General features: G+C 44.4%; 1 protein-coding gene across 1 annotated transcript; it reads right to left on the reverse strand.

Annotated features, from left to right (window-relative positions):
* Positions 1 to 5,878: 5,878 nt before the first annotated feature.
* LOC111693992 (liver carboxylesterase-like) lies at positions 5,879 to 27,835 on the reverse strand. The gene is made up of 2 exons (XM_023460381.1): positions 27,418 to 27,835; positions 5,879 to 6,498 (listed from the first exon to the last, which is right to left on the reverse strand). Exons 1-2 carry the CDS (start codon positions 27,833 to 27,835, stop codon positions 5,879 to 5,881), a joined length of 1,038 nt encoding a protein of 345 aa, XP_023316149.1.
* Positions 27,836 to 27,916: the final 81 nt, after the last annotated feature.

Raw genomic sequence — 27,916 nt, forward strand, 5'->3', positions numbered from 1 at the left:
CTGTCTCTTTTTCTCTTTTTAACGTGGAAGAAGAAGAAGAAGAGGAGTTTCGACACTGAAGCAGCTCGCCAGTAGTAGTGGCAGCTTGCTCACAGGCTTTTACGGCTGAAAACTTGCAGATATGACGTTTGTTGTCCTGTTACATTTTTATTGGATTGTCGAGGGTGAGAGAGACTGTCTCGTCGAGAGGGGGAGATATTCCGGTAAGGGTCCGCGGCACTCTCAGCTTCGACACTTTATGCGGCGATGGAGCCTTATCAATAAAGAACGTGCGAGGTAATGGCGATTTTTCGCCCCACCTAATCCTCGTTTACGATGGCCACCACCGTCGCTTTGGCAAATGTTCCCATCCTTATATGAGCATCGTATAATAATGGAGCTCGTACGACTACTTTTTTACCGATGTTGGGTTTGGCGCTCTTGAGCTGCCCGCTATTTGTTTTCTCTTTACCATCAATATTGCCTCGTTTTACAAAACTGTTTAACTATAGCAGAGCAAGAGAGAGAGAGAGATTGAAGCCCCATTGGGTATGAAAATACTTTTTCTTTGCTCGGTCGCGCGTTGATGGGCAAAAGTTTTCACGTTGGACTTGTAGAGAGGGAGAGAAAGTCACTCGCTCGAGTAAAGCTTTATAATATTTATCGAATTATCCACTTCGGTCGCAGGTTAGAGTGCTGCTATTATCTTTTTTTTTTATTTTTTCTCCAAAACTTTTGGGCTATCATTATTGGGGGGCCATAACTTTATAATAGTTTCGGGACAGAATTTTGAATTCTGATAAATTCGGCTCGATGAGCCGAACAACTTGATTATCCTGTAGCTAGTACGTGTAGTGCCACGTTATAGCTCATCTGCTCGCGTCTATGTAACGTATATTTACGAGAGGCAGTAGTGTGCCTTATACATTCAAATATTAGTCAATTAACTCACGTTAAATCGTTCGCGCGCGCGCGCGTTACCACGTCGCTGTACTACACGCTGGGAGGCACTCTAATAAACAACGCGCGCGCGCGCCCATAGTCGGCTCTATACATAGGTATATAAATTATTGAGAACAAAAAGCACACACACACATATGATATTGTTTGCTCACGGAATTCAATCTCGCTGGATTTGGAGCGCCGGAGAGCTGCTGACCCGTCGGAGCTTCATACACAGCAAACCATCGCTCCCCCGTCCAGCAGTGTAGTCTGCAGGTCTGTGTACGAGTGTGTGTGTGTACACACGGTGAGCTTGCAAGCAAAACAAGCTTATTCATAATCCATCGAGTGCATATGGTGCCACTCACTGGCCAAAAGCACGTACATAACAAATCCCCGCGCATTTCGCATCTGATCCTGACGCTCGAGCTCGCTTGTAATGCAAAATTGACAAGACCTTGCGCGCAACCCTGGCCGCCCTTGTATATCTATACACACAACGGCTACACGTCGCTCGACTCGTTAAAGATCCAGAAACAGGCAGCCACTGCTACTGCTGCTGCTCGATGTAACCTACTGTGCATGTATATTGTAAATTTCTTACGCTTAACACTTGCCCAGAGCGAATAAGTTTAATGAAAAATAATCTCCGTCTAGCTCTTCGCAAGGAGAGACATATTAAAGTAGCATACTACTGCTTGTTCATTTTGGAGCGAAAAAAAAATGAACACAAATGAAATGTGTCGTTCCCGCGATGTAAGTAAGTACCATAACAAATCTCTCTCTCTCTCTGTTTTTCTTTTAAGCATTTTCTTTATGTAAAAAAGTTTTCACCTCGTATAAGCTTTACGAGGAAATTATTTTTTAAGTAAGTGTGATTTTCTTTTGAGAGCGCAAAAGTTTTTTCGTTTTGAAATTAAAAAACGGAAGTTTCGAAATGAGAAGTCATTGCTCTTGTGGATGGTAATAAGAATTTTTCCCCTGCTCGAGGCAAGTAGATTTGATTCTAACGCAATCTCACTCTTGATTCTGTGTGAAGCGGAACATTTTCTATGATCTCGTTGTGGGATTTCGTTGGTTTGCGCGCGCAAAAAGTGAACGAGCATGCAAGTCTTGAGATAAAAAAACTACCTCTTAACTATGATCGTGGATTGTGCTATTATTTGAAGAATATTTAATTAATTAAAGCGTTTTCATTATTTTGAAACTACGGTTTAATTTTTTATATCGGGTAGTGTATATATAAGTGTCGATAAAAGAGCAAAAGAAAAATTGAAAAAGAAACCAATTGAGACCTCGATTGGATTGGAATGCTCCTACATCTTAGTATGATTACTACAACGTGAATGACTTTGCTTTAGAAATCAAAATATAAAGGTATTAGCAGAATTTTTCTTTATATTTACCGAATGAAAGAAGAATAAGCCATTAAAAAATATTAAATTTGATGCCAATTTAATGTGAGATCAGACATTAAATTTATATTAACAAATACTGATTTTTATTTGCGACAGTTTCACATAAAATTTTTATTGAAAATTAATGTTTTTGTATTTATTGATTTATTTATCAAATTAATTTTAACTGTCACCGCTAGATGGCGAATAGTTTTATCTTTAAATCTGCAAATGACAAAGTAAAAATCATTCTATAGAAGTAAAAATGAAATAATGAAATTTGTTTGCAAATTTTTGTGTTTTCTCCTGTGAATTAAATAATTAGTTTAGGCAAAATACAATTTAAAACACAAACTTTGTGCATCAATCGACAAGACGAACTTGTCAGTCGCCATTTATTTTAGTAACGTTTTTCCTAGATTTTTCTAGACCTCCTCAGGATATAACCCAAACATTTTTTTTATATCTCACTCACCTGGTAACGAAAAACATTGACTAGGTTAAGAATACGGTTGTGATGTATTTTTAGTAGAAATGTACAACATTAAATAAAACAACTTGAAAATTAATGTAAGTGTATAGAATTTAATTCAACGTAATATGATTATTTAAATCACATTAATTTTAATGCTTTTACGGGAATATGAAGTGATCTACATGAAGAAAAATCGTTCTCTACTGTAAAATAAATATTAATGTAAATACTCGAATTTTTCTTGAATTCTCCTCAGTACATAAAACTCATTACTTATGATGCACACGACGCGATAAAGTATCTCGAATGAAATTTGAATTCTGCGAGTTTTATAATGCGCACGCAGGCCGTTTCAGGGAAAGGGTTGGATAGTGGTAGTACGAGTCCGAATATGGCGAGCGAGAGAAAAAGAGCTAGTTGCAGTATTGCAATGACCCACCTCCTCCTTCCCCCCAGTTTCCCCCTTTTTTCTCTCCCCCCGAAAACATTTTAACCGGTTTACACACGGTGGATTGAGCCGTTGCCAAAAAATATCGAAAATCTTTTGGCGTTCAACCAGAGAGCACTGTATAATTCTCTTCTTCTCTCTCTTCTTCTCCCTTCCCCTCTATATTCTTCTTTTTGTCTCTCCCACTCTCTTAATACTCTTATGTGTGCTTGCGTTTCTACTTCTGCGTGCTACGACTACTTTCTCTTAGCCTCGAACCCCTTCGCGCTTATATACGTGCGCGCGAGATGCTCCAGACCGACGTTTAAGCACGCAAATATAATATACCTATATATCGCACATATGCTGACTCTCGTTCTATCTCTCTTTTGCTGTTTTGCGTACACATAAAAAAAAAGAAGACGAAAGAGTAACGCTCGCTGCGTTTTACGAGATTCGATATAATACGAAGAGGAGATATTTCAAGGGAGAAGAAAATGTCACAAAGCCGAGTAGCAAAGCCCCGCTATTTAAATTTATGGGTCCGCGCGTCGCGGACGCTTGTCTTTCCCCACCCGAAAAACTAACCATCTCATGGTCCTCTCTTGTATTTACATAAAAGCGCGGGTGAGAGAGGAGAGGGAGGAAGGAGAGAAAAACATAGAAAGGCAAACTCCGGCGCGGCATATGACCTGCAGCAGGAGCAGCGCGCGAGAGTCTATGCTCTCCGGCATGCAGATAAAAAAAGTTACCGTGCGTCTGAGCGTAGCGCGCACTCGTACTACTACTAGCTCGAATAGCCGCGCGCGCGCGGTATCACAACCGGTTTTTACAGTTGAAATTCTGCCTGCTATATACGCTTCTCGCAGGCCTTTTTGTAGCCAGCTCCAACAGCTTCCCCACTCCTACACGGCTCTGGATACTTAGTAAGTTTGATCTGTCTTTATATCTCTTGGACTCGAGAGAGCGGGGCGCGCACGCGATGTTCGCCCCACCCCCGCTTTTTTCATCATTTTTATTGCTCGCTCGCTCGGCGTGGTGGTAAAGTTTTTTTGCGCAACTACCAACGTGAACTAAGTATGATCGTACCGAATACGCGCGTATCCCAAGCTGTCGATCGATCGGAACACGCCTCCCGAAATTTGCACGTCCGCGTGCTCGAGTATACGTTCGGGCTTCTCCCTTGTATACTCTTCTTGCCTGGGCGCAGTTGCAGGTACATTTTTTGCGCGACCGTGTGAAAAATTTTACTGCCGTTGGAGGTTTTTTCATGACTTTTATTCCCACCATTTGGTACGTATTGTTACTCGATGCTTACCAGAAATAGAATGAGAGAATAAGAAAGTGGGTGCGGGAAAAAGGAGACGCCTCTATTGCAGTGGCTTTTTAGTGACGATTTCCGTTTCTCAAACTGGAATGATCGCACACTCGCTGCTTGCCCTGACATTTCCACATTTTCTCGACGAAAATACGCAGCCTGCAAGTATCCAACGCTCGCGCAATATCGAACCATATGCAGCATATTTTTTGCTTCATACGTATGTACGTAGAAGCACGAGCAGAAAGATCTCTTGATTTTCGGAAAATTAAACGAACGCAACGTTTCTATATGAAAAGTTTGATACTACTACTCTGTTTAGCAACTACATACACAGACGAGCAGCAAGCGACTACCATATATAAACGCGAAAACGAATCAACGAGAGCTCGCTCCCGAGAATTGCGACGCGAACACGTAAAGGGGTAGTAGAGAAAGTAAGGGTAGCAAAAAAGTATAACGTGTTTGTGAGAGCTGCTCTTCTGCTCGAATTCCATCAGCTAGTGTATATGGCTTTGCTCGAGGCTCTCGTCGTCGTCGTCGTCGCCGACGAGTTTCGCGCGCGCTCGCACGAATTAGGTCAAGTAGCGTTTTGCGGTGTGTCCGAAGACTCGTCGAGCTGTATGTACGCGAGAAAGAGAGAGACAGGGAAGCACTCGGCTTGTAACGCGCCAACGAGCGTCAGCCACGAGCGCCAGCTATATACACGAGCGTGATCCATTGAATTTTCTCCTTGTCTACGCGATCTCGTCGAGCAACGGAGCAATGCAACGCGCTCACACTTGCTCTGACTCTGTGTGTGTTTCTCTTTTTCGATTATCTCACCCTTCTTTTTTCTTTCTTTCTTTTTTTCCCTCTTGCTTTCGTTTCGTCGACACCGAGCTTTGATAGAAGTTCGGCTCAACTGCACACAGAGAGCAGTCTCGAGTGGTCGTGTATGTGTGTGTGTGTGTTTTTTTTTTTTTTTTGGACGTGGGCAGAGTGAACTCTGCAGCCAGTGGCCCTTCGTGTGTGTGTGTGTGTGTGTGTGTGTTTTTTTTTTTTTTTTTTTTTTTTTTTTTTTTTTTTTTTTTTTTTTTTTTTTTTGGATGTATAACGGTGATTTATTTAGAAGAAAGAGAAAAAGGAGTTTACATTAAGTAGTAATGTAGCAGAAGAAAGAAAATAACAGATTAGTTTACATAGAGTATGTAGGTACATCCACGTCTATTTTTCCCTTTGTTCCATCCCCGCGGAAACCGCCGTTAGGCATTACTTCACGGGGATGGAGGGGTTGGCGTTTTGCGCTTCTTGGGGGCTTGGATGCGGTGGCGTCTTCTTCCAGCCGCATCGTCCGGTCATCACCTTCTGTCCATTCCTTCGTCTCTCAGTCTTATTACGACTGAGCAGGCGAAGGAAGCAACCGCGAGCCAGTTCGGCTCGCTCGCGAGCATGAGCCTGGTGGTGTTCTCCGGCGTCATGACCTCGTGGAGCAGGGAGTGTAGACTCTCTCTTTCCTCGCTGAACCTCGGGCATTGGTAAAACACATGCTCCGCGTTCTCGATGGATGAGGGGCAGACCGGGCATTGCGCGCTTTGATTGTGGTCGTAGCGTCGGCTATGGTGTTTGAAGAAGCCGTGCCCGGTCAAGAGCTGCGTGAGGTGGTAGTTCAGCTCTCCGTGCCTCCTCTCGATCCACACCCTGATGTTTGGGATCAGTCGATGCGTCCATCGGGCCTTCGTCGACCGGTCCCATGCTTCCTGCCACTTGCTTAGCGTTGCCAGGCGTTCCTCGTCCCCTGCGTTCTCTCGGCGTCGGCCGTAGAGTCGCGCTCGCTCGTCCGCAAGGAGGGCCAGCGGTGGTATGCCGGCAAGGACATATGTGGCCTCGTAGGAGACATGCGGCCGGCCTCCGATCACACGCAGGCAGGCTCGTCGGTGGGCTGACTCCGCCTGGCGTAAGTAGGCTCGCTTTTGCGCTGCTGTGCTCCAGATGGGGGCTCCATACAGGAGTATGGAGTCGACGACGTGGGCATACAGCTTGCGTCGGCTGNTGTGTGTGTGTGTGTGTGTGTGTGTGTGTGTGTGCAGTGTGTGTGTGTGTGTGTGTGTGATGTCGACCACCTACTGATTCGTACAAACGTTATCGCTACTTTTCGGGGTCTAAAAGTTTAAATAGCTTCGGATTGTTCGAAGCAATTTGTTTCAAAAATACCATACGCCATTTGATTTATTTGCTCGCTCTCGACCGGAGGGAGGATGTGGCGGGGGAGTAGCGACAACGACCCTCATAACACGTGTTTCCCAGGTCTGGTATAAAAGTGCGCAGCGGATAAGACCAGCGGCTTGGAGCTAGCTGTGTGCAGCAGTGGCTGCTAATTTTCGCGAAAGTTCGTGCAGTAGCTATAGAAGCAGCAGCAGCAGCAGCAGCAGCGGCGGCGGCGGCAGTGGCAACTCTCGAGCAACCAAAGCCACATTACCATCTGCGCCTCAAAAGTCTGAAAACAGCACACTCGGGGGCGACACGACTGCGCTCCGTACAGTCGCTCTATGCATTCGCGCGCGCGAAAGAGAGATAGAGAGTAAGAGAGCTTGAATCTTCTCTCGCAATTGCGGTCAAGGCTTAATTAATCGACAAGCGATCGCAGTGAGAGAAGAGCTCGGACGAACGTACGAACTACTCGATTGACTTTCCCAGCGAGCTCGAATTCGCAACGATCGGTCGATCGTCGCACAATGGCCCACGCTGGTTTGCCGCGACTCTTTTCATCTCGCCCAAGCTTTTCACTCGGTATACTCACTATTGCATACAGCCCACATCCACCACTCGCAAGTGCAGTTTAGAATGCAGAGCTCGGAGCAAAGAAGCCTCGGCTGAAATTATTTAAAGTTCGGCAATAAACGAATCACAATTTAATTACTTGTCCTGCGCCGCCGCTGGAGGCAAAGTGAAGAGCTCCGAAAGCGCCGAAAGTGCGACGTCGACGAGGCAGCGGCGGTCCATTAATCACCTTTCGGACGGCTATATGCGCGCGCGACTATAACTTATTAGCGTAGAATAGATGTTGAGTGCGGCTTACACACACACATACGCAGAAAGCCCACACAGATGTACGTGAACGCTCATCCAGCGTGTGTCAAAGAAATTAGTGTGAGAGCACGACTTTCGCCGCGAAGCAAACTACGACGACGACGGCGCGGCTACGCACACGGCTGCCATGTGATTCGCGGCGAGAACGGAGGCATTAAATCCCGCAGCTATTAAACAGAGATTTGTCCCACCCCCCTTATTTCCCAACGTCCAAAGGAAAAATATACGAGAGCGGAATATCCTATGTGCTAGCTCTGTGTGCGTTTGGGTGTGTATGTGTGTGTGTGTGTGTGTGTGTGTGTGTGTGTGTGTGTGTGCAGCAGCATTCAACTGCAGCGGCAGCATAGCTCGAGCGCGTCCTATCTCATTCGAGGCGGCAAAAGTGTTTTTAACGACTTTTATCGTGGTAATTTCTTCTCTCGGCTTATTTGTGTTTAGAGCGGCTGCCGCTGCTGCTGCAGAGCGAGGGAAAAGTTGTTTTATCTCTCTAAAGCCGCGGCTTATATATATATGAGTCAAGACTCGGCAGCCGAAATTGCTTATCGATACTGCATTTTAGTTTTGAGTAGTTTTACTAGACGTATACACTTAGATCAATGAAGGATGCTCGAGTCGGAGCAGTAGCAGCCAAGCGAGCTTCATGCGCAGGCATCAAACTAATACTCGCTATAATCTTCGGATATGCGCCGTGCCGCTCTTGGGCCATTATCATTTTGCTCACGTCTCTGCGTATGGATGTATATAATATTATATCGAGCGCTCGAGTCGCTGGGGACTCCATACATGTATATAGTGAACTGCGTGAGTCTTTCTGCACCGAGGATAGATTGGTGAACTGGACCTTTGACGAGGTATCGTTACTTCCAGCGCATACATTCGTATTAATGCTGAATCTTACTCAATCATCTGTCAGCAACAGCAGATTGAGCAACAACGTCTCGACCAACAACGTCTCGAGCAGCAGCATCTCGAACAACAGCGAGCATTGGATAACGCAGCAGGAGGAGTATAAGCTGCAGGAGGTCTAGTAGCGCCTCAACAACAGCAACATTTTCTGCAGTACAACCTTGGTGTCGCCGGCTTTGGTGCTCCTCAAGTCCATTGTGTTTCTGTTCGTCTACCGACTTTTTGGTTAGATAAACCTACTGTGTGGTTCGCACAAGCTGAAGCTCAGTTTGTCCTCGCCGGCATCACCACCGAACTTACTAAGAAAACCATTCACGAAGGCTTTTGTAGATATTTGAGGGTGATTTTTTAATAAACCAAGTGAATACGGGAAACATGAGTTAAAAGGAAGAAGTTATAAAAAAATATTCAAATTAATTAAAGAAAAATGATTTGAAAAAATTTTTTATTCATCTTAACAACACATAGGTACATATAATTGACTAGATAACTTTTCTACCAGCCATCCGAAAAAAAAATTAACGCGCACGTCTCCTTCATCCTCGTGGTAACGCGAGCGCACCGAACTTGAATTAAAAAACGTGAGTCTTTGATAAACATTTACCGAAGAAACGCTGGCTTGACTGACCTGCGATCACTGGTCCGCAACAATCCTAGTATTCCTAATATCCTGATTATAAGATTGAAACACATTTTTTAAGAGAAAAAAAAGTGAGCATGTGTGTACGTATTACTTTGAAAACGTTTGGTAGGCTCTATTATATATCAATGGAGTTATACGCTGCTACCGCAAGCAATTATAGCTTGAATTAACAAAAAAAAAACCAAATGTGCTATAAATTACGTAAACATATATACGTTTAATACATCGCTTGCTATATCTGCTAGAAGTAAACACTTTGTTCGTGCGCGATCATTAAAACGATCCTCGAGTGCGTATACGCATAAATCCAGTCTCTTATCCACCCAAGGGAAATCAAGATTTCCTCTTAAAGACGCATAGTCACTGCAAAGTCCCGAGCAGTTCTTGGTCACACTGTAGCGCACACATACACACACCCACCCACTTAGTTTTGCTCGAGCGCTACTTTGCCCCGGATATTTTTTACGGATCAGAGACAATATCCTGTGGACAAAGTCCTCTGGCATCGTTTTTGCCGACCCGCCTAGAAATTCACTTTTGTCAAAGTAGAAAAAAAAGCTCGATATCGCGGTGCAACGATCAAGTTTTCGGGCGTCTAGTGAATAGTATACAATTCAGTGTATATACTTGGTGATCCTCGCAATCAATCGGCGCAAAATAATCGTGGCTTCTCGAGCAGAACATTTGCGTTAGACAAGAATATGCACGTCTTTCGACAACGCGGCGAGACTATGCGCATACAAAGCCCACAAATGTTACGTAAGCCATGCACACGCACACGCACACCTGTACACTCTCGTGTACGTTGCTCTACACCTTCCACAAGCACACGGCGGGCACTCGTACCCGCACACGCAGCTACTCGTATCGGTGCTAGCAAGTTCTCTGATGCAATTACACAGAAGCTCTCGCAAGCTCGTGCACGTGAACACATAGAGCGAACAGTTCGAGCGCGTTGCAACTATTTCAAATATCGCAGCTTCTTGTGCAGCTTTGCTGCGTTGAGTACTTTGATGTATGTATGGGGCTATCGAGTGCGGGAGTGTGCTACGTACTAGCGATCTGTACCACTAACTTAGAGCTTTGGCCTCGCACTTTCCTTGCGGCTGCTGCCGCGTTACATTGGGTTAGCACGCGTTCAAATCCGTCCTAGAGAGGACATATATCCGAAGGTGTTTGATGTAGTGTAACAGCATCCCTTCGAACCAAAGCCTATTGCAATTGTATCGTTTCTAGCTTTACTGGAGTGTACCACACCGTTTACGCTCGAATTTTTCCCTCGCACGTGCGCGTAAAGCTTTGATGATCCTATTTCGCAAGTATAGGCCTGAAGAAGAGTACCACGCGCGCGCGCGCGCGTTCATAAATATAAAGTGCACAGCTCCTCTACTACGTGCTGCGTCTAAATAAGTACGCGTGTAATCCAGTCTCAAAGTAAAAAACGAACGCATTACAGTGCACACTCGTACTTATACGTTATATAATTTAAGTAGCTTCAAACTTTAATTTCTCTTTTTTGAAATTTCAATTTAGTCAGCAGTAGAGCAATAGCTGGTGCAGCATCAACTGCCGTAGCGGCAGCACTAGTAGTAGTAGCAACATCATATAAGAGAGAAAAAGAGAGAGAGAGAGCGGAAGAGCTGTGAGTAAAAGTAGCCGAGGAGAATTTCGTCGTGTATTCGCGCCTGTGTTTATATACACATATATATTCGGTATGAGCTGCGCAGCAGCATCACCAGTGGAAGAGAAAGAGAGAGAGAGAGATTTAGCGAGCTAACATATAGGAATTCTAATGAATTTTCCAGGCGGCCGGAAATTAAAGTATACGAGTCCTGTGGCTCGTAAGCCTTTAATTATATGCATCCGCGGATACGTTGCCTACCCACACACTTATACACTAACACATATAGAGACTCATACGTGCGCAAGCGCACGTAGATACGTATATAACGCTCATTTATTATACGCTTCTTGCAGTTATGTGTCTATATGCTGCCTAGAGGGAAAGAGAAAGAGAGAGGGAACTGCAGAGGAGGCCATCACCAGCAAAGCGTCCCGAGCCACACAAACACACTCGTGTGCACATGTCCTGGAATATTTAACAGCCTGTTAGAGGCCGATTTCTGCTCTCTGCGCCGTATACGTACCACCGCACAGCCTGCATTTTCCTGATTAAATAATATTCGACTCTCCAATAGATGTTTATTGGCGCGAAGCTTAAACTACAGCTGCGCCTCGTCGCGGTCAGGGGGTCGACTATATGTATACCCTATATGTGCAATGCGATCGGGGCTGGTCTCCCGGCTTCATTTCGAATTCGGTCACGTATTCAAGCTGTTCAGCCATGCACACGCGTGAAAATCTTACTCTTTCTTTTTTTATTTTCGCGGCCTCTTTCGAGGCTTGGGTACAGGACAATCGAGTATTTCCCCGGATATGGCTCGAGCTCGTTATCATTATCACTCGGTATTATAATATCACAGTTGAACGATCGCGTGGAGCTTGCGCACTTAATGAAGCCGCAGCGCAGTTGCATGCAGCCGCGGCAAAAGAAAAGGATTTTCACGTGCACAGCTCGAGCTCGTGAGCTAGAGAGAGAAAAAAAAGTTAGCTCAAGAGTGAGTGAGGGCAAGAGAGAAAGAGAGAGAAAGACGTAGGAAAAAAGAAAGAGCGAGAGAGAGATAGAGTGGGATGGAGTCGTTTGGAGCGACCGCATGCACAGCTCTAGAATACGTGAGTGTGTCTCAACCCTGGGAAAAAAGACATTAGAGGGGCGGCTACCTCGCTATGCGTGTAACACTACCACTACTGCTGCTGCTTCTCGAGTATTTTTTTTTTGCCTTACTAGTAGTCGTCTTCCACTTGGACATCTCATATTTCGCGACTGCTGTTGCTGCTGCCGTTGCTGCTGCTCTTTACGCTGCCACGCGTGTGCCCGTTGAAAAGTTCCAAGTGTCCAGAAGTGGTGAGCTTTATAATATAACGTTCGCGCTTCCACACACGTATGGTTCTTTTTTTCTACTGGGGCATCTCGATACGAGTGTGGGAGAGTTTAGGGTATGCGGACGGTTTGATGGGAAGGCCATCTGATTTGAATATTCAAAATAATAAACAGCCATAAATACGGTACCCAAGTGAAATTTATTAATTATTTTGATTCTAGAGATTCTTCGCCAGCTCACTTTCTGGGATCATCAGGATAGAAAATTTTTGAATATAACCAAGAAAGAAAGGAAAGCAGCAAGGATATAATTTAACTTATTAAGTGCTTGATATGATACTTTTCAAAAGATCGCTTCATCAATTTCGATTATTCGTCAGGTTGAAAGAAGAGCCGAATGATGCTTGGCCAAATGTCAACTAGTATTTTTGTGGTGATACATATTTACTAAACTCAACTATTTTCTTTATGGGAATTACAATCTTCGTTATATGCCACCTAGCGGTGACATGTCTAACCTTCACACGTTCATCAAAATGTAACACATATGTTTTGTTTTTTAGAATTACACTGGTAGTTTTGATAAAATACTTTTTATACATTAATATTTTTACATTTCTTTATCGTGCGCGAGTATGCAGAGAAAAGGAGATGATTTTCTCCAAAAATTTTTAAACCAGAAGATTTGGTCAGCGAAAATTTTACTATCACAATCGTAGTAATCAATGATACATGAAAGATTTGTTTCAAGATATTTGAACCTAATGTAGACTTCTACAACCACATAAGTATACCGATTTACAACATTTAATCACCGTTCAACGAGCTTCCACAAACCAGTTGTCTACGATTCAAAAGCTATCATGTTATCATGATCTAAAAAACTCGTGCTCAATTGGAGATGGCGCCACCACACAAGTTCCAATGACCAATCAAAAAAAATTGTATCGCGATGACGCGATCAGGCCATCAAATTTTTAAGAGAAAAAAAAGGAGCGAGTATATGCGCTCGCACCCCCCGCGCCTGTTCGTGCCGTTCCTCCATGCTGCTGACTCTGCTGCGAACTGCCATATTATATATGCCGCTAAACGAGCAGCTGTACGCGTATACATACCATAGCACATACACCAACGGAAAATGTGTAATGCGAGCATGAAATATTTTTCGAAGAGTTATTATACGCGTGTGCAGCTGCACATATCCGCGTGCACGTATATATATGGAGCTTGTACATAAAAGTTCGTGCTTGCGTTGATTTTCAGCCTCTTTTCTATCTTGCTATATCATCATCGTTATCCATCGTCATTATTATCGTTACTCTTGCATAAATATTATACTGTGCGTATGTATTGCGCTCGAAAGCTCACCAAGCTCGCACGCCCGCGCGTGCCAGAGAGAAAGAGAAAGAGAGAGAGAGAGATTTGATTTGATTTGATTTTATTGTTGATTCGGACCTCGGGGTAGTACCCCATGTGGCCCACATAGATAATATGTACAGTTGAGTTTATAATTTGGTAAAGCGAAGAAAAAGTTTTTTACAATAGAATATATTTAATAATGAGACATTTCTTCGAGTTCTTCATGCTCTCTCAGTGGAGGAGGGCAGTCCGCGCTCCAGTGCCGGAGGGACAAGTACCAGACCCTCCGCCAAGCAGCGGTCGGTCCATTCAGCTCTGTCCAGTGATAAAAAGTGGTCGTAGAGTGAGGCTCTGTGGTCACAGGTGATGTCGGTGAAATCGATCACGAAAGGCAGCTCGTTCAAGATCCGTGAGGCCGTGATGACGAACGATCGGTTCATTGCGGCCGTTCTAGGGGCAGTGTAGAATAGCGGTGGTGCTCGGCGTCGGGCAGAGCGAGAGAGAGAGAGAGAGAGAGAGAGAGAGAAAGCATTTATACGTGCCTGTACCTTACCTAATAATAATCTTATATACGTATATAGTGCGGCGAAATTTCACAAAAGTTCGAAAAAAAATGTAACCCGAGAGTCTTTTGTTCGATATTACATTCCTGCAGTAGTGCGTTTGTACTACGCACTATATGCTGTCTCAATCTTTCTCTTCTTGTTCGAAGCTCTCGAGCTTTTATTCTCTCTTTCTCTGTGCATCCTCTCTGAGAAGAAACGGCTTCTTCATCTTAGTAGTTAAGGTTTTACCTAGGTTCTTCGCTCTCCTAGTCTTTTTTTTGCGTCGCAGTAGCTCGGAGCTCGGTGCACGTTTTGTCTACCAGCGACGAGGTGCAGGCTTATTGTGTTCCCGAAAATTGCCAGGGAAAGCCTTTCGAGAATCTATCAGAAATGTAATAGGCCTGTGTGGCTGTGTATGCAAAAGAGCTCGCGAAGGAGCAAAAAAATGAAAGTCGACCCGGAGACGAGAAAGAGAGAGAGAGAGAGAGAGAGTCAAGATTGCGGCCGCGCGGATACTTTTATGAGCTACTTGCTTGTGCTCGCTTGTTTTCCCAGTTTATCTGCACACACTCGACTGGGATGGCAAAGAAAAACCTCTAATGTTGATGAAATCTTCCTCAGCTGCTACCACACAGCTATCTTTCTCTCGCAGTCTTAACCTGCTTCTTTTTTGCTCCTCATACACCTACGTACCTAGCTACACGTGAGCGCATTGTCACGCAGCACGCTGTTGGCTCGTTTTTCTCCTCTTCTGCTACGACGACGCTCCTTCTTCTTGCCGACGCAATGGCACATAAGAGGATTTGTCGCATAAATATGAAGAAACGTTTAAGCTCGAGTCTGCAATGTATCACTACGTGTGAGCTACGCGAGGGCGTGCACGCGCGATATACACACGGGCGACCGGGATATATATTTTTTCTCCGTCCCGTTCACATTATAGCGTTCGCAGCTCGCGCGCTCGTGGCGGCGCTTCTTCTTTTTGACTCGGCTGAAAAATTTTGTTGCTCAAGCTGCTGCTGCTACTGCACACGCACGAGCTGCTATACTGCTACTGCTGGTGCTACTGCGACGTGGCAAACTGTGTGCAAAAGGCTCCTGCTTGCCTGCCTGCCTGACTGCCTGCCTGCTAGCAGGATTTATGTCTCAAGTGGATACTCCATCACGATGGAGAGTGAGCGTATAATACACCGGGGCTATGTGTCGTATTCGCACATCGTTTCATGCTTTTCATTATTGTCGTAGGCGCCCGTTAGTTTTCATAACGACGACGAAATATTTTATACGAGGTTAACTCTTCTTCTTCTTCTACTTTTTTTCAATTTTATTTCCACTCGTTTGTGTTTATCATCAAGTGTATACAAAAGATGGTTAATTATATTTATGAAAGAATCGCGTTTTATATAGTGTGCGCTCTCGTAAAGCTGCCCAGAGCAGCAGCTACTCCTGTCTTCAAAAGAAATACCTCAGTCGTATTTGGCTCGAGCTTTATGGATGAGAAAATGCGATAAAAAGTTTTGTTGTCATTATTATACGTTTAATATCGGCAACTTTTACCCTCGTTCTCTCAGAGCTACTCCGCCTCACAGCCCTATTGTTCAGCGTTATAGTCGATGATTAAAAGACACAAGTGGCCTCTTCAATCGAGAAATAAGAGAAACGAGGGGATAGGTAAGGGAATAAAAGAGCGAAATTTAAAAAATGAAAAATATTTAAAAGTGATTTACGCACATTTCTGCCGCGATCCAAGCGCGTGCGTACATTGGCAATAATAGAAAACAGGCTCGCGGCGCGAGAACAAAAGTGAATTTTACAGTCACACATGCACGCTCCCTCGCGCTCGCGCGCGCGCGTATATCCGCATCAATTTAAATATGCATATACACAAAAACGATGCTAGCTTCACACACAAAAGTCCAATCAGAAGGCATCAGAAAAATATCGACAACGCAATTATCGCTCGTTCAATTTGCGTTGGCAATTTCTGCATCATGCGCGCAGCTGCAGGTGTGCGCCGCGCTTATTTTATCTCTCTTTTTCTCTCTCTGGCTCTCTTCACTGGCCCCTCCGCAACCGCGTGCATATGGCTGGTGTAAAATTTACCTTCCGTCCGACGTGCATTTATAAACCGGCAAATTTCAATGGATGGTCTCTGCTTCTGCTCTCTTAGGCTACACACACAAACATACATGGATGCGAATACACATACACGAATAATGAGACGCGTAATTGATTCTGACCTAGATGCGCTGCAGCAACAACAGCAAAAGCAGATTTACTTTTTTTCTCGCGTCGCTTGAACATACATACATATCTAGAGCCGGGCCATTCACGATACCGTAGCATACACACAAGGCTGTTATAATTAATAGGGGAAAACTCGCGAGCTTATTGCAACTAGTCGCGCTCAACTTTGCTGAACGGATTCTCGTTCTTATTATGCTTTTTTCTTTGCATAATTCGATTTCGGTGTGTCAGATAAAGCATATAATGGACTTTTATGTGTTTTTATTGTTGAAAAGAAAAGAGAGGAAGCAGAGAGAGAGAGAGAGAGAGGGAGAGAGAATAAGAGTGGTAAAGTAGCGTATATAACGAAAGAGCGAAAGGGAGAGAAAACTAGTGCGCGAGCGAGCGAGCGGCAGAGGAGGAGTAAAATAGATGATAATGGGCTATTGTTAAATTCAGAGTGGAGTATCGTGCGAACGATGAGTAGACGAATGTTGTATAACATAATATTCTGAACGAGCTATTTTCGGATAATGAGTAAGTATGCTAATGCTGTCTATAATGTTTTTTCCCTTTTTTTTTAACGAAAAGTTCAACGACCGTGGAGCAGTATAATATATAATTATAAAGACGGTGGAGGAGAACTCATAAAGGAGAAGCTTTAGTATTGGAAGTCTTGATTTTAAACCTTTGCAAGTGCTTTTACGCTACCAATAAATGTTCGTTTGAATTAAAAATTCGATTTTGAAAAAGTTATACAAGCTGAGAATCGCAATAATTAACCATGAGTACTCTGCAGATAGCAGCAGCTACATATAGTGCGACAACTAACAAAATTCTTTATACGAATATTATATAATATATATCGCACTGTCGACTCGCGCGTCAAGATAGGCATCTTTCTTGATTGTATAAAAGGCATTTTCCACGCCCAGCAATAACAGCATTTAGCTTATTTCTTTTTAACAGGTTCGGTCGAGATTGCTCGGGCGTCGTACGGACACGTAATAATATAAGGTTTTGCGCTCGAGCAGGAATTCGTTTTGTATTTAATATGCCCTAACAAGTAGCAGCTCTATACTTTCTCCCTCTCTCGCTCGCCGTACGCTCACTCACTCTCCTGAGGCGGATAACTGGGGCAATTATACTCACGCGATGTAGCGAAACTCGTTCATATTTATGAGGCAGCTCCAATTCATTTTATCGCAGTTAGCGCTCGCGCGTGCAGCATCGTCGAAAGGGTATGTATGGAAAAAGGGCGGCTAAGGGTGATGAGAGTTCGATCAAAGCTGTATGCTGGGGCGCGCGCAAATCATGACCCGTTTCTGTAGACATCGGAAGAGGTCTATAATATAAAAATCGTGCGTATTTTTTTTTTGCTCGTCCGCAATAAGCTTTCGCAACACGCTTATGCGCGTGGCTCATATTTTATCGAAGTGGAACTACTTCAGACGCATTGGATATCGATTCAACCCGTAAAAATCAAGCAATTGATGATCGTAAGTGTTGTGCACTTAGGTGCGTCGATAATTACTTCGCGAATTGGCCGGTGCTCGACCGATCTAAGAATCGCTCTCTTCTGGTGTGGTGAGTACCACGAGGAACTATTGCTCAGAGCTCATGACCTCTCTGTGTTGATTTATACATGCACACACAAATTATTTATAGTTTTATGTTTTTATGAATAAATATAATGATTAATGGGCCAAAATTCATTTCGTAATAAGATTTATCATTATCAAACGTGTTCAATTTCTTTTGTCAAGGAGTTGTCAAAGAGCTTGTTGATTATGTCAACAGACGGAGAAAACTTGCAAGTGGCAAAAAAAATCTCATTTAGTATATCTAAACTTCACTTAAATTATCAGACTGAATTTACAATACATATACATCTATGTGCGCGAATAAGTCTCAAGAGACTGCTGCATCTTAACGCGCGCGCAGAACATTATACGTGCGAAATTGCCGCGCTTTATCAAATCCTAAAATGGAATCAATATCAGCGGAACGTTTATTACCGTGCGGCGAATCGATTTATAACTCGGACCGACGCTGAAGTACGTGCAAATACGCGCGCCTCTTCCTAGCTCATCTTGAGACGAGCTCGCACACTATACATGACTACATAGCATAATACAAAGGTCTATTTCTCAGCTCAGCGGTGAACGAGCCGCGCATATATATATCTATATGTTATATGGCCCGAGACTCGGAGGCTGATCTGGCTTGATAGCAGTACGTGATGGAGCATTATTGGAATCGCTGGACCAGCCCGCGCCTCGAGAAATTGTAAGAGAGGGAGAGGGGGAGGAAGAGAGAGAGAGAGAGAAAAGGGTTACGAGGGCGGAGAGAGGTGTGCAGCGAGAAATCGAAATGTCCGGTGCAGAGCGCGTAATTACCATGGAATGAAGCTGCTGCTGCAATGCTGCTATGCTGCTATGCTACCGAATGAGAGCGAGAAGGAGAGCAAGAGAGAAAGAGAGAGAGAAATAGTTCTATGAGCTAGCCGAGCGAGCGAACGGCGAGAAAGAAATGGAATATGAAATGTGCGCTCGCTGAGAAAAGGAAGCAGGAAACAAATAAGCTGTATCCGTATCCGAATGTCTTTCGCAGAGCCAAATGCTTTTTCTTTCTGCTCTTGGCACAATTATTATATCTTTTGTTACGATATCATTGTATATTTCATGCGATGCACGAGTCTGGCTATGTGTATCTGTGATTTTCTGTGTGCGTACACGTGCAGAACGTGTGGCCAGACTACTTATTAGAAATTTCTACTCGATATAAAAAATGAAATAAAAACCTGTTAAAGCTCGATGATCCGACGGATACAAAGCAAGTTGCGCGTCGTTTTGACGATCCCCCTATAGCTGTCCAAGAAATAATCTATGCAAAAGAGAAAATAGTTCGGAGTGGCTGCAGCCTACATGCACAAAGAACCGGTAAAAGTCCGCACTGAGGCACTAACACTGTACTATATTAATACTGTATTCGTGAATTGAAATCCATGAATTCTCGAGAGATAGAGAGAGCATCGATCGCATCGACCTATACCTATATATACATGCGCAGAGCCATTGCATCAATCTTTAAATGTACAGATAAACGTATTCTCCCAAAGCCGGATGGGCCGTGGTTGGGTCACTCGCACGCGGATTTTCTCTTTTAGCTTCAGCACGCACCTATGTGTCTTTGAAGCAGGATTAAAAACGCAAAAGTGAATCATGCGTGAGTACAAGGGCGCATTCTGCACGATTTTGAATAATTTTCGATTGCGTGCCAGCTCGTTTATACGCTTGAGCGGGCATCCTCTCGCGTTGCGAATCCTTGAATTAATCTCGTTTAAATTAAAAGAAAAAAAAAGAAAAAAAACAATATAGCTCCGATCATGACGCTTTTCACCGCATCTTTTATTTTTATCGTAGGTGAAAATAGAAAATAAAAAAATCTATGAATATTCCGTCATCCACGGCGTGTACACGATAGAGCACGCATTTGGTCACCACGCTGCTGCCATCGGTCAGTTTTCTATGCCGCTTTTGGTTTACCATAGGTTGATATGAATAAATGCAGCGAGTCAAAAAAAAGGATAGAACGATCGAATCCAGTTGAATTCGGAGTAACAATCACACGCTAAGAATTCGATCCGTGTCCTTTCAATATTTTGACGTACTTTGCGCCGCGCGTAAACATGCGAATAAACTCGATGAGGCAAAGGTAGTTTATAAATATCTGTGCGCAATTGTGCCATCGATCCCGAAGCTCGCAGAAGATACGATTTTTAATAATGCCCTGCTCTAAAATAAATTTAACTGAAAGATGAACAGCTTGAAAAGTACTGGGATCGACTTTTTTCTCCGTGGTATTCTTTTCCACGGCTGCTGTTTAAATCTAGATTTCAAAGTTAAATAAAAGATCGAGCTTTTTTGCTCTCTCTCCAGGGATTAAAGTTTGCCTTGCCAAAAGAAATCTATATATATACAGGACGTACTGGATGAAATTTAAAAACAAACTTTTCGCAAAGTATCGTTGACAGCAGACGGTTGATTTGGTGTAAAAATTGATTTGAGCAGAAAAAAAGAAGGAAGTATCTCACTCTCGTACGCATATAATTTTCGGTCGTGTGCTGCGAGAACGAGAGAGAGAGAAGCGATTCCGCCAATTATATGCTTGCCTCAGTGAAAAAAAACAGAACAAAATAAAAGAACCCAAAGTACGTAGTTCGACGGTTTTTTATACTTGGCTAAAAGTTGATTCAAAGAGTTTGTCGAGGGTGAAATACGAATGGACTCTCAAGTGGATGTGATAAATGCCTCTCTTCTCCAGGCGCTGTTTCTATACATAGCAACCTCTTTTTTCCCCCTCCACTCTTTCTCTCTCTCTCCCTTCGACCCGTGTGCATTAAGAAGCCTGTCGATTGGGACTGCAAAGTATATGGTGGAAATTGTTTGACGAACTTTCAGCGGCTTACACGCCGAGCTTTTCGTTAATGAAGCTCGTAAATAAATTACCAGCGCGCCTTTATCCTTTGATATTTCTATTGAAACTTGATTATTGAAACTTGATTATTAAAAGAAGTATATTGGAAGACTCATAATGGGAATTTTTTAAGTTGCAATTATTAAGTTGGCAAAAAAGCCCGCCTGGAATAAAGCACACAAGAATGACACAGCCATTTCTTCGAGGCTCGAGAAGGTGACTCTCTTTTTAGCACTGCTCGCACAGCGATAACGATAAGCTCGCATTGAACGTACTCGAGCCTCGCGCACTGCATCACGAGAAAGAAAGAGAGAAAGAGAGAGAGGCAGACAGGGATATAGAGAAAAAGTGGGAAGAGAGAGAAAAAGAGAGACAGAGGAGTGTGCAGTTAGCGAAAAAGAGAAACGAACTTGAAAAGCCATGGGTAGTAGGTAGTACGTACTAGTAGTAGTAGCAGCAGCGCGAGCTCTCGCGCGCGCGTTACGCGAAGCGAGGCAGTGCGTCCGTGCCACGTGAACGATGACCCTGTTTCCGAGCTTTTCTATCGCGAGCCGTACAGTCAGACATTCCCGGAGAGAGAAGGAACTTCAACAGTGCTTAAAAAGAATGAAAACCTACTCTCCGCGCAGCGATATTTCCTCGCAAGAGCGCCCGTTCCTTTTTTTTCTTACTTTGCTTCTCTACATCTATACTGTGGAGGGTGTACAGTAGCTGGTGTATACGTCGACAGGAAAAAAATCTTTCAACCTCTCACCCTCCACCACCACCAACCTTGGCTCCCTCTCTCTTTCTCTCTCTCTCTCTCGTACTCTCTTGTTTTCCCCGGCGAAATACCTGCGTATTATTTTCCCCTACATATATAGCGCGAATAATAATTCTAACGTCATTGTGTGCTCTCAAAATGTGAGTACAGGGCCTCGAACAAAGAGTATAATCGTATACGCGAAAAAGAGCCATTAATTTCTCAGGGCCCCGTTTCAATGGTGGCGCTCGTGGGGCCGAGAGTTAGAGGGTAGGGATAGTGTTACTTTATATGTACGTGCAACGCCGAGCCATAAATCGCCGGATGGATTTTTTGCAATAGCCGCGCATACACGTGTGTATATGTGTGTGCTCATTACTGGCGCTCGAGGCAGCTACACACACAAATATATGAGTTCGCTAGCATGGCTGCTGTGCTGCGAGCGCGCGTTTTAACGTCTGTAACGAGAGAGAAAGGAATTTCGCCGATAAACGCACGCTGTTGGTTGCTCGAGTTAAGCACGTGCTCCCGAGCTTTTATATCATTATGCTCAGGAATGCACCAAATTTGCGCGCGAGCGAGCGATAGCTGCTGCGCAACACACAGACGAGATGATGCCAGCAGCAGGATGGTGCTGCTGCACGAGGCGCGCTCTGAGAGAAAAATCGAAATCCATTCGAACGCCAACATTGTAAATTATCACGTGCGCACGGGGGATGTTGGTGTAACGAAATGAATGAATTCCTCGTATATAAAGGCTTGTAAATAATTATACTCGTTGTAAATGTAAGCTTGTGCGCGGGCTCGAGCTCTGATTAAATATTGTGTCGGACTGCACACGTGAGCGCGAATTGAAAATAGGTCACTATCGCTGACGTGAAAGATTCAATGGCAAAGGAAGTGCGCGAGGACATGATTCTCCCTTTTTTCCAGTTTTATTTTTTTATCAGTTACCTCGCGATAGTACCGCAATACGTAAATATCTGTCGATACCGAGTTGTGTAATAGAGGAGCGTATGTGTATGTGTACTATGTTGCGCAAGGACTCGATTCGAAAACCAAGGTACGGCAGCGTGGTAGTGGTAGCGGTAGCGGCGTGGCAAGTACTTCATTTGAATAGCGGGGCCTGGCGTGAAAAGCTCTCTCTGCAGCAGCAGCAGCAACTCTCGTTTTTGTCCCAACATGCACGAAGCCGAACTGATATAAGCATTGGATTTATAGAAGCTGCGGCACAAATGCGAGTGTGTGTACGTGGATAGTAGTATATACGCGCGCGCGCTAGCGACCAACGGATCGTAAAGCGTGTCGCGTTTCCGAAAATCGTAAAAAGCTGCTGCTGCTGCTGCTGCTACTACTGCCATGCATATACATATACCCGCGCGCGCGTTGTGTATACCCACTGTGCGGTGTCATTAAATGCTTTTGCGGATTGCATCGTGCCGTGCATGCACACACCAGCTCCCGGAGCAAACACCCGCGCGCCCACAGTCTTATAACCAGCGCAAGCACACGATATGTATGTACGCATACATGCGCGATGCAGCTCTGCAGTGTGGCATTCATCTTTACAAAATTCAGTCGCGTTCTGTCGCACGCTATATAGCCTCGACTCTCGATAGCCTCTTTAAAAATAGTTATATATATACCCTGCACACTGCACAAATATATACGTGTACGTGCATATACATACTCGGTGGTGCAGAGCGTGTGCACGAGCTTGCACGGCGCAGCAGCAACAGCTCTGACACATGCACACACACGTAACGTAACGCGTGCGCGAGCTCACACGGCTCGGCTCGTAGATCATGCGATAAATCCTAAAATTGACATGGCCTGACGCGAGTAAAGAAGCGTACACTAGGCAGCCTGACAGAGGGATATAGACTAGCCCGAAAAGAGAGTGAGTGTGTGGTGAAGAAAGAGCAAAAAAGGTCTTTGCTGCCAAAGCTGCAACCTCATTTTCTGGTATATTACACGCGAGTGGCTAGTAGTGCTGCTGCAAGCTCGCGAAGGAAATATTGAAGAGAAAGAAAGAGATAGTAAGAGGGTGAGAGGGAAAATTTTTATAGACTAAAAATTTGCCTCGAGCTTGCATATAATACACGTACGTACATCGCCTTATCCACCATTTTTTAACGTGACAGCTTCAATCGTCCGAGTCGTTGGCATCGTGTTCTCTTTATTTGGTACACATGACGCTTTAGATCGTTTACTGTTCAACTCGTGATATACATGAACTTCGAGCGAATACTTTATGAATTCATTATATTATACATCGCTAGGTAAAAATCGATTCACGCGAGTGCGTGTCAATAATCAAAGCGTAGGTACGGACTGCGAGCAAATCGAATATAGCAGCAGCTCGAGTACCTGCAGCTACACAGCATAGCATAGCTCGGGCTGCACAATTGCATCAAATCCCAATGAAACAATGAGGTATTGTAAATGGAGTTTCGAAATCATGGTCTGTCACCGCAGCAGCAGCAGCTAGCACTGTAGCGCGCGCGCCTAGCCTGTATCACGCACGCATGCGTAATATACCAACACACACCCGAGCGCACGCAAGTAGTAACGACAATAATAATAACAAGGATTACCAGTGCGCAGCGCAGTGGCACAGCGACTACAACAACGATAACAACAACAACAAGAGCGACAGCGCCAGCAGTAGCAGCAACGACGGCGACAACGACGACAACGACTGTATAACAGCAACAAAGGCAATTAAGCTTTTAATCGATCCATCTCAGCAGCAAATTTCTATTCCCCAAAGCACGACGGCGTACACGCACTACGTAGTAAAGCTTTTGTTTTGTGCGTGCGGAGCGACAACGATTGAAATTTCACCAGGCCCCGAGATATATACTTGCAGTGCGTGTATGTGTGGATGTGTGGGCGCGAGCTCACTGCGCTGCGTTGTTTGTATGCTAATGCCCCCGCTGCACGTATATTATAGGAGCAGGCCAAAGTACGACGCTCGCCGTGGCCACGGCCCGGCGTCAATCGATCTGTTTACGTACACCACGCAGACGAGAGTTTGACCAGCAAGCTCGACTACTCCCCTTGCTCCACCTAACCCCGGAGTTTGATAATAATAATTACCTACTCTTGCGCGCGCGCGCACGTGTGTGTGTGTGTGTGTGTGTGTGTGTGTGTATAGGATAGACACACGTGCGCAGTTCACGAGCAATACGTGGATGCAAGTTCGAAAAGTTATATTATAGAAGCAAGCACGGAGTTTCACTGATACGCTTGATCAAGCTTATATACTTGGAAAAAATTCTTCGTTCAAATCAAGCAAATATCGCACGTCACACCGAGTTTCAGATACGCGGGCGCTCCTTTCCTTTTTCATTTACGCTCGCATATAGATATTAAAAATAGAAAAAGTGTCAAGGTCTAGATCAAAGGAGCGAGGGAGCTTTACGACGACGTGGGGCAACGTTAAAAAAAAGTAGCAAAATCACAATTGTAGCCTTTTCAAAGGCATCACGAAGATCATCATATGGCGTGTGTGATGAGTGAGCGGGGCGGGCGCGCGTGAGTCTGAAAAAGCATGCACACATACATTGTACCTTCTCTGCCTCCCTCTCTCTTTCGTTTTACAAGGGAAAGAGAGAGAGAGAGAGAGAGCGACGGTTTGGTGCGTGCGTTTGACGTTGACAAAGGCGTTTGCCCCTTTGACGAGTCATCTATGTTCGACTCGCTACTACTATTACTCCTATACAAGCCATAATACTGGCGCACTATACCGCCTTCTATACCACTGCCATACGACTGCTGCTCTACATCATTCACGGCTCCGCGCAGGTTTACAGAACGCATATTTGTATGTTAGCGTGTACCTTAATTTATTTTTTCATTTTTTTTAATTTTTACTTTTTCCCTCAGAATGCTTTAGTATGTCATAAAATTTTGACTAATTCGGAAAGATTTAGGAGTAATTCTTGCTACCGTTTAAGGAGACTGTAGCGATGCAAGGTGGCTACATGCGCAAGGCTATATGCGTTACGCAGCGCACAGTGTTAGCATGGCAGAACATAGGGAAAATGTGTTGGACTCTTAATACCTTTTTTATTTGCCTGGAAACCTCCATTTATAATTACATCATTCGAAAGCTAATGACATTTCCTATAACATATGTTAATTTCATTAACTTGTAAAGAGATTTGAGCTCATAGTACACTAACAACTGCCACTTACCATTTGATTCAATGTTAAATAGCCAAAACTTTGAATTTCATTATTTCCCAAATTTGCAAGGAAACCCCCAATTTTTTTTACCAAAAATCTTGTCATTTCATGAACTATCAGCGGTTAAAATTTCACTCCGGTCTAAAGATTTTTTCAATATCGCTACAGCCTCCTTAAATGCTTTAAAATACAATCTCTTTTTTTCAACAACTTATCTACCTCAGAGTTATGGATTTCATGACATTTCATAATATATTGAAGCAATCTAAGAGAACCAATAGAACAAACAGAATAATTATAAAAATAAAATAATGGGCACTCTAATGTTTATGTGTTCGACGCTCGACCTTTTTGTCGGTGTAATGCTCATTGCTACATCCGACATACTGATGCCGACCCCGGCGTTTGGAAAATATCTATTTCTTTTATCCGTTTACGTATGTATATGTGCTGTCGCGTCGGTGTTACTGATCGAAACGTTATATTGCAGAGTGCACATACACGCGCACGCAGTGCTTTATTTACAAAGCGTCTGACCTAATACCGACTCTATCACTGTGTTTTTGTATTCGTTTCGCGGAAAGTGCACATCGTCGCGGCTCAATAATTTAAAATCATATTATACTGCTAATAAATAAAAAAAAAGGATCATCATATTTCGACGCATACAATATTCAAACGAGTTGAGCTAGAGAGAGGGGGAGTTAGAGGCACATTCATAAAAATATTAGATTAGAGATTGCAAATTGAGCCAAACATTGAATCGGCAAAGTAATAATAGAACAAATTTGCCCAGGGAATAAAGTTCATTCATCAAAATTCAACGAACTTACGCATATAATCATAACAAACAGTTTTCGTGGAAAATTTTCCCGAACACCGATAATAAAGTTTTCACAGCCTTCATCTCTCTTTCACTCCCACTAACCCAAGCTAGACTTTTTCTCTTCCTCATATCCCTACCACTGCAAGGAATTTCCACTTGAGAGAGAAAGCCGCTTAAGAATTCAACTAGATCGTTCGAGCCCATGGCTTTAAAACCTCCACATTCTCAAGTGTTAATCTGGACGAACTCTTCAAACCGGCAAAATTTAATGTTTTTACCCTACGAGAAAGAGATATATGCGAACCGGTTCCTTGTAAATGATGATCGCACTCGACGATATACTCACATTATTTTGTAATGCGAGCTGCTCGGATAAATCTGATTGCAGAAAGAAAGAGGATGAAATTCCTTTGCGATCGCAGTAGTGCGCCTCGCGTAGCGATTAAAACGTAAGAAAACTGCTCGAGATTCTCGGATGCGAGAGCGAGCTGCCGCAGCCACCGCCGCAGGTGCGCATTTTGCGATTAATTTTCCGTACCAGTTGTGGCGCGCAATGAAGCGGCAAAGAAAGGAGAAATCGATTTGAGAAACCACGCTAAACCCTTGACTGTCAGATAGACAAGCATGAGGCAGGCAGGCAGTCAGTCAGGCTAGCTAGCTGGCTGACTGGCTGGCTGGTTGCAGACAGGTAGGTGGGCGCGAGGCCATATCGCGCATACATTCACTGCGTGGGAGTCTAAGCCTATACCAGTACCTTGCGCGCACAAGCATCTTAGAAGCTCCGCGGTGAGCTTATTGCTTGCATTTTTCCCTCTTCCAACCGATCAGGCAGGAGAGATCTTAGGCCGAGGGATGCATTATGCAATATATCTCTCGCTCGCTCACCGGCTCGGCGGCGCAAATCTCAAAAGCAAAGACTCGAGCAAAAAGCCACACTATGTACACGTACCTTGCACAGGAGCGTAGATGTTGAGATACAGGCAGTCCTCGCTCTGATTCTTGAGGTAGGGCAGAAGCCTCTTCAAGTACTCGGCTCGGCCCTTGGGCATCTTCTCGGTCAAGCTGGGCAGTCTCTGCGGGCAGACCGGGCTGAACTTGTCGGCGACGCGCACCCCGTGCCAGCGCGCCGAACTGACGGGCGGCATGAACCTGAGGTTGCCGGTCGGCGGCGAGGCGTACGGCACGCCGCGAAACACCTCGACGCTCTCGAGGCTGCGGCCCAGGGTGACGATCACACCCGACAGCTCGCCGTACTGGGTGCGCACTATGCGCGAGCTGAGCTCGGCCTTGGCGCCGCGCCGATCCAGCTGAGCCATCATCGCCCCTAGCAGCAGCCAGAGATAGGCCAAGAGCCGGTGGTTGCCCATCCTCTTCTACTTTTATGCGGAACGCACGTTCACGGGCACGCACGACGATGACTCGAATCAATCGTGCTGCGCTCTGCGTGC

Source organism: Trichogramma pretiosum, unplaced genomic scaffold (assembly GCF_000599845.2).
Source record: "Trichogramma pretiosum strain Unisexual culture from Peru unplaced genomic scaffold, Tpre_2.0 scaffold29, whole genome shotgun sequence".
NCBI lineage: Eukaryota > Metazoa > Arthropoda > Insecta > Hymenoptera > Trichogrammatidae > Trichogramma > Trichogramma pretiosum.

Excerpts from the sequence above, each read along its gene's own strand:
- LOC111693992 (XM_023460381.1), bottom strand. The coding sequence starts at position 27,835 with ATGGGCAACCACCGGCTCTTGGCCTATCTCTGGCTGCTGCTAGGGGCG. Across the intron at positions 6,499-27,417 it reads CATCTACGCTCCTGTGCAAG|CAGCGCAAAAGCGAGCCTAC; the intron begins GTACGTGTACAT and ends TCTGGAGCACAG.